At 41.1% G+C, this 7734-nt stretch overlaps 1 protein-coding gene across 1 annotated transcript; it reads right to left on the reverse strand.

Moving 5' to 3' along the window:
- Positions 1-3116: 3116 nt before the first annotated feature.
- Positions 3117-7613, reverse strand: emx2 (empty spiracles homeobox 2). Its single transcript, XM_035663042.1, has 3 exons — positions 6882-7613; positions 5499-5683; positions 3117-3959 (listed from the first exon to the last, which is right to left on the reverse strand). The coding sequence occupies exons 1-3, from the start codon at positions 7270-7272 to the stop codon at positions 3792-3794; spliced, it is 744 nt and encodes a 247-aa protein (XP_035518935.1). The 5' UTR covers positions 7273-7613; the 3' UTR covers positions 3117-3791.
- Positions 7614-7734: the final 121 nt, after the last annotated feature.

The following is a 7734-nucleotide window of genomic DNA, read 5'->3' on the forward strand; positions in this document are numbered from 1 at the left end:
AGCCATTTGAAGGGTGATTGTATGGTAATTGCTCATTAGTCTTGTATATTTATCGCTGCACCTTATGTCAAGGCCAAGGGAATTGTGTAGAGTTCATTCTCTCGTTTCAAGGATCAATTTCAGAGGCAATTTGTGAAACAGGACAGATCAAGTTAGTCCTGACGTCGTTTTGTGACGGGGTCGGCCCACAGGTGCCACCCCAGGAGCTTTTATTTTACTCTGATGGGCTGAAATAAAAACGAGGAAAGGGCCCCGTCCGGAGCTCAGACTGCATGTTGACTAAACTACCCAAAGCCATCCTTTCAAAAGCCACTTCTCCTAACTTAAGAGATTGCAGCTCGATCAATTATTGACTTTCAGCACTCATACCGGGGCCTGTCTTCCGCCTGCTCCCTCCCTCACCCACTATTCACATTAGTGGTGTCAGCGGACGTAATTATACCTACTAATTGCAGATTAGAGGTTTTGGGTCAGTGGGGTCACTTGATAGGACCGACTACTCTTTTCAATGACGGATAATCATTTCACGTTGCAGACTAAATGTTTCATGCAGGGGCTTAGGTCCAAAAAATGTCCAAACTAGCTGGCCGTGAATATATTTAAGGAATAATCAAACTGTTGAGGAGCTGTGATGGTTTGTGGAGAGTTTTTTTTTTTTTTTTTGGCCCCTGGACGGAGCGGCAGCGGCTTAAGTTTAGATAAGCGGGTCACCAAAGGTCCCCATAACTGGCCCTTAACGCACAGCGAGAGCGTGTGGAAGAGGGATGTGATATGTGAGGCCCCACTTCACATCATAACACACACACACACACACACACACACATACATACTGTTTGAATTCTGCCCAAACCAATTATATTCATGTGACCTTATAGTCTCACATTGCGCTTGATCGCCCTTTAATGAGCCGAGATCTGAAAATAATGGCGCGTTGATTTTTTATGTTTAAGACGCAGAAATAGTTTAGGATAAATATTAGCAAAGCTTTATAGTTTGTATCTTACATGTGGAATATTATTAGTATTATAATTTAATGTCTACCTACAACTTCTATTTATTAAAAAAAAAAAAATCTTATTTAAATATTTAGATTGTTGCTTTCAGAATAAAGACTTATTCACAATTTAATTTAGTAATTTATATTATAAATTCTAAATTAGGCGACTTAATTCTGACTTCTTATATTTGGGTTTTAAATTTTGTATCTTCTCATGTGCGCAAAAAATAAATACATTTCTTTCCATAAACAGAGCTGTCGCTACATTACAACAAGAACAGAGAGGAAAAAAAGAGAGAGAGATATTCAGGTTAAAATCAAACGCGTTTAAATTAATCAAATTGTGCCAGACTCTAATGAGAAACCTGTTCTGTCTCCTGTGTGTCCATACAGGCGCACAGAGGGGGGGGAGAGTGCGCCAAATTTGTTTGCGGCGGATCAAGGCTCACCGCCTCCACTGCACTTTCTTTATCTTAATTCCAACTTGAAAAGATATAATTATCTAGTTTGAACAGGACTGCTATCAAATCCTTCTTTAGAGGCAGGGTAGGGAAAAGCTCGAGTGGATTGTGAGGCTCTGAGCCGCTCGGTGTTGCCCGAGATAGGAGTAATGAAGTTGTGGAGTCCGGAGATACAAAGGGCATTAACCTCATTAGCATGAAACCTTTTCTTCTAACTATTGTGGGACCCTTTCAGTCCTCTAATCCCCCCTATTTCAAAGCTGGGTTTGTAATAAAGCTTTTAGGGTTTTTTTTTTTTTTTCAAAGCTAATGGTATTCTCTAAAGATTTTTATTGCTGTTATAATCTATGGGCCGATTAAGAATTCCCTATATGCCATTCCTCCTCTCTCTCTCTCTCTCTCCCCCCCAAACCCAAACCACAAAAACAGCTCTTTTACTTTATGAAACAATTAAACAAACACATGCACCTCGCACCAGAAGACACTGAAGTTGGGTGTGTTATGTATTCCCAAGAAGAAAAAAAAAATCATAATCCAGTTAAAATGTTTTTTTTTTGTTCATTGTTTTGCTGTTGGTTTGTTTGTGTGTAAATAGGGAATCATTTCCTGCTGTAAATAGCCTCTTTTTTTTGTGTAGCCTGCAGGCTCCTAAAGAAGCCCTGCAATGTTTCAGCAGCTTGCAGCACGATGGAGCCTACAAGACAAGATTTTAAACAAAGATCCCATTTTGCAGCACATTGCAACCTTCCCTTATCGCGTCGTGAGGGGTAGTCAGATTGTACTAAATTATGTCCAACCAAGCCCCCTTGGATCCGTGGATTAAGAGATTAAAGTGGACCACTGGGCAATGCATCCCCTTTCCCCCTCATATTACTCGCATGATAATTGCCTAAACTGATTTGCACTTTCACAAAAGCTTGTAGGGACTCTTTGTAGCTGGAGCGGAGCAGACGCTGCAAGCCCCTCAAAAAATAAAACTAATGCCGTCTATATCAGACTGAGAAACAAATGCAGAGCTGAGGACAACAAATTACAGGCTGCAGCTTCTTTTCTCCCCCTCTCTCTGTTTTTAAATCAAACTCCAGTGTCCTGACGCCACATCAGCAACTCTAAAATCCACATTATTCCCTCTGATGGCACACAGAAATAAAGCCCCTACAAGCTTCCACAAGGCCTCAGTTCCTCCATAATCAACAGCCTATATACTATTACTGCGCGCAACATATTGATAAAACTTTATTGACAAAATATTGACAATTACATACTTCTTGGAAGTATACTTTGTGTTAAAATTGTAGCAAACTTAACACAAACACAAAAATTATTTACATTCTGTAAAAGAGGGTTTAACAGAAACATTAACTTTTTAGCATTTCTGTACATGGAATACGCTCAGTGCTTGGAGTTTTTTTTTTTATTTTTATTTTTTTTCCTCTCAATTTCTTGCATTTAGTCCTTCGTGGCAACTTTCACTGGAGGGTCAAGTCCTGACAGAAGGCTGCGTGGGGCCACAGCGACACATTGGTAAAGCTTTAGGTTAAAGGAATGTCCTGATACCTTCCCTTTAAGTACTCGATCTGTGGTCTGATTCACTTTTTAGAAAGGTTTTTTTTTTTTTATCGAATTTTTTGTTATCTTTCTTTAAAAAAAAAACAAAAAACAAACAAAAAAAAACACTGTACCGCAGCACCGCTACTTCATATGTTTTCACAATCACTTTTACACGAGAATCATTAATTAAAGACTGCACACTTTGTAAAAAGGAAGAAGCACGACATCTCTCAGGTTTTGAAAATAGAGGTTAAAAACAAAATTGTTTTTTTTTTTTTTTCCTTCTTGGTTTTGAGAAACTTTGTCAAATTAAAACAACTACCAGGAAAAAACTCTACCATGCAATTCAAGTTTTACAAAAGCAGTTTGGTGTTTTGGTATCTTGAGTGGAAACGTTTTCTTTGTTTGTTTTTTTAAACCCAAAAAAAAAAAAATGAAAAAACCTTCTGAAGTGCAAACGTCCAATATGAATTGGAGAGAAAAATAAAAATGAGGTGGTGGTAAGATTGGAGATTGTAGTGGTGGTGGTTGGTGCGTGGAAGGGTTCAGGTAGGTGGACTGAGACACTGTCAGTCACATTTCCCTGGGTCATTGGGACTGACAGACCCACAAGGTGACAGCAGTGCCACCAGTCGGGTTTCTCTCACCCTCAGCTGCAGATCTCCGGAGATCAGAAATGTGACATTGGCTTTTTACCCTCTCACTGTCTCTACATGGCATCCTTTATCCATGTCCTCCTTCACTCAGACGCTTATATAGTCTTTTTTCTTTCTTTCTTTTTTTTAATCGTCCGAAGTGACATCAATTTCCTCTGGGCTCGACTGTTTGGTCGCCAGTCTCCACCGGTTTATGTGATGCGATCCCTTCTTCTTCTGCTGAGACTCGGAGCCCTCCTCTTCCAACTTCTGTCTCTTGAACTTCGTCCTCCGGTTCTGGAACCACACTTTTACCTGAGGAGGAGGAGGAGGAGGTGGAGGAGGGGGGGGATAAAGGAGAGAAAGAAAACAAAAAAAAGAAGCCTGGATCAGTGTCATGAGATAGACCGCGATTGGCCAGTGCGTAAAACCACTGTGCGTAAAAGGGACACATTGTTTGGGTAGAAGGGCTAAATTCAAGCAGGCAGCAGTGGAAATAAAAAAAAAAGGCAAACTGTGACCTGCAGTTGGTCATCATATGGAGCAAACAACCGCCAGAATAAACTAAATCAATTATAGTACCAGGAAAAACGCGCATCCATCCTCGACTAACGACATTAATCATAGAATTATAATTGTCACTCCAATATAATAATATTCATTTAACGCACAGACAGCGAGCTCAGCCTGTGAAAGGTCAGTCAACTCTGCTTTACAAATAAAACGGTGCAGGTTCATCAATCAAATTACCCACAAAAAATGAAAAAAATAGACATAAAGTAAATGCCAAGAGCTGGAATAAACAAAAAAATATGTCTTGTTTAGAGACTCACAAACATCTGAACAAACTTTGGACGCTTCATCTAAAGTAGGTCAATATTTTTTCTAACTATGAATATTTCTAAGCCAAACACGTGAGTGTATAAAAGAAAAAAGAAATAAAGGGATCACATCCATGTCTCCATATTTAACATATATTTTCACACACTCCTCTAAATGGACTCAGTTAAACGGTACCGTGGGGAATTAACAACATCTAAATCGATAAATTGCCTGTTCCTGCTTTGTCTCCCCTTTTTTAGAGCTTAAATGGCAACTGAGGTGCATTTAATAAGCCTTCAGTGGGCTAATTGAAGTAGGTGATGGTTCATTTCTCCCTTCAGTTCCTCCAAAAGGCCCCGCCGTCCAAAGGAGACACAGCGGACAAAAGGCAGCGGCTGATGGGCTCAAACAGCATCTTAAATATGGCAGGGGGAATTCACTGAACCCGCCTCGTTCTTTGTATCGCCTATCCCATAAAATGGTTAACTGGTTAATTTGCCCTCCATTTTGAAAGGCAACATTCTCCCCCCAAAACAAAGTAATTCAACCCCTCCTAAAATGAGGTTAGGCCTATACAATGACAGTGGGTTTGAGCCAACAGAAAGCCCCCAGTCTCCGGTTGACAACATGCATTTATGGACCCTGGTGTGTAGAAACAATGCGGTGGCTGATTATTGAAAATGACTGTTTTCTAACTATATGTCTCCTTCTTTATGGCCATGCGTTAACATACATTCATTTTTTTTTATATAGCGGCCTGGTTTTAAAAGGCTCCTGACGCAAGTGCCAAGCCCCTAAAAAAAATTAAAATATATCACAAATAGTCCACCACATCAGCCATAATGTGAGAAATCCCTTTTTATAATTGCAATATTTTAATAAACAGACTATAAAGCAGAGGTAGGCCTATTCTCAGAGCCAGAACATGACACACACCCAGGAGCTTGTACATAGAGTTCAAAATAAAATGAGCGCCAGGTGAGGGAATAAAAAAACAGCATGTGAGGTTTTAATGTTCAAAATGTTTCTTACCTGAGTTTCTGTGAGGCTAAGGCTGTGGGCGAGCTGTTTCCTTTCTGCTCCCACCACGTAATGGTTTTTCTCAAACGCGTGTTCGAGCCGCAGGAGTTGCGAAGGTGAAAAAGCTGTCCGGATTCTTTTGGGCTTTCTGGCCAGCGCGTTGTGCAAAAGGAAGCTCTCTGGACTCGTTTCATTACCTGGGAAACGAGCAGAAAACGAGGCTCCGTCAGGACCTTTATATATCTTATTTTATTTAAGATACTGACATTTGTGGAAGAGACTGCAGGGCCAGCGCACAGCTAAGGAACAATAGTCCACTGAGGGCAGACTGGAAATATGCCACGATAATAATGTCTGATGGGAAGTTGGACATTAGTCAATAAAAGAAGATCATTTATCGAAAAACGTGTGAATTTTATAAATTGATTATTATAGACTTTTTCTTATTCTAACATTAGTGAGACCACCGCATGAAGGGAAGGAGGAAACAACACAAAGCAGAGGTATAATCCTGGGCCTTAATTAAATTAGCTCAAAACAGCCTTTGTAAACAAAAATCACAGGTAATCTGGAAGCAGCACGAAGACGTTTAAATAAGCAGCAGCCAAAAAGAGAAAAAACACAGTCGAATAAATTCATATTAAATATAATAATTGTTTCTTAATTTGACCAATAAAAACCCAAAACAAATAGCCACAAGTACAAATATTATAAAATGAACGACCAAAATAAAAATTATAAACGAATTTTCAGGTCTAAAAATCCCGCAGGGGAAATTAACTCAGATAATAAAATTAAAATGACCCCAAATTTGACTCATGTCAGCCTTTAAAAAATATCTAAATAGGTGAATCACATAACCACCCAAATCTTTGTATTTCTTTCTTTAAAACCAGAAATGTATCTTTGTGTTTAAAACGTGAACCAAGTCTTGTTACTGCAGAGCAGCGACACACATTAGTTTGGTTTTACGCATCGATATAGATCATATGCTATATATAACCGACAGTGTACAAACATGTCCGAATTTCTAGAGGTCTGTTTTTTTTTTTTTAGCCCTGAATAGATTGTCCAAACAGCAGCCAGCTGTAGAAACCAAAACAACAATTCATTTCTTTACTCAAGATTTTTTATTTATTCCTTCTGAATGAAGAAATTCATTACAGCAGCTATTTTTTGAGCGAAATAATCCTTTAAATAAGTGTCTGTTTTGGCCTGACAATCGGAGATGATAGGCTTTTTATCTGCTCTGCTGCAGCCTCACACGTTTTTAATTCCGTCTACATCCTGCTCCCTGAAGCTGATGGAGAGACACACATTCACTAAACCACTCTCCAGCCGCTCGGCGCGTTTCGTGCGTAAAAGTGAGCCAAACGAAGCACTTTGATAACTTACCTTGAAATCTGTGACCCAAGTACCTATATCTGTGTAATAACCAGGGGTAGAAAGTTGATGGGTCCCTTTGCTGGCTGGCAAAAAGAGGATGCGGACTGTGTGAGGATGAAAGCGGGTGAGCGGCCAGAGCGTGCGGCGGGGCCACCGAATGCACCGGGACGCCGGAGTTTTGCGGATGAGAGACCGCCTCGGCAAACACCAAGTCCGGGTTAGAGTAAACGCCCCTGCCGCCGGAGTGAAAGCCGTTGAGGAAGGGGTTCATCTGGCCGGAGTTTGCATAGCTGAGAGCCGCTGGCCTGATGGGCTCCTCGGAGCGGGACGCCGGTACAGGATTATCCTTCGCCACTAAAGACTCTATAGTAAAACACCTCTTGGGTGTAGGTTGAAACATGGTCTGATAGTCCAGATTCCCCAGTTTAAGTTTAAAGTTGTCGAAGGCGCTCTCGCTTAAAAAATACTCCACACCCAAGAAAGGGGGAAAGTTTCTGCCTCAGTAAAACAAGTTGTGAAACGGCGGCGGTGTCGAGAAAGCCAAAATAAAAAGTGCTCGGCTACTCCCAGACTAATCCATGGATGTGATCGTTTTCCTCGCCGTGTTCGTGCAGGCAGATTTGTTAGTTCATGAGCCTAATTAGCGCTGCAGTCCCATAAACAGCTTCCTCTGAAGGCTGTAATGGCATGGTGATTGGTCGCTGCCGCTGCTGCTCGCCTTAAGGTGGAGAAGGGGAAGACGCTTAAAAAGTGCGTCAATGGGAAGCAGGGGCGCGGAGAGGCGGACTCGAACGCGCAACACGGAACGGATTCGTCCAGAGAGGAGCCCCCCTCGCACGCGCGCGCGCACACACGCACACAC

Source organism: Morone saxatilis, unplaced genomic scaffold (assembly GCF_004916995.1).
Source record: "Morone saxatilis isolate NCDOM2014 unplaced genomic scaffold, NCSU_SB_2.0 Contig19, whole genome shotgun sequence".
NCBI classification, from domain to species: domain Eukaryota; kingdom Metazoa; phylum Chordata; class Actinopteri; family Moronidae; genus Morone; species Morone saxatilis.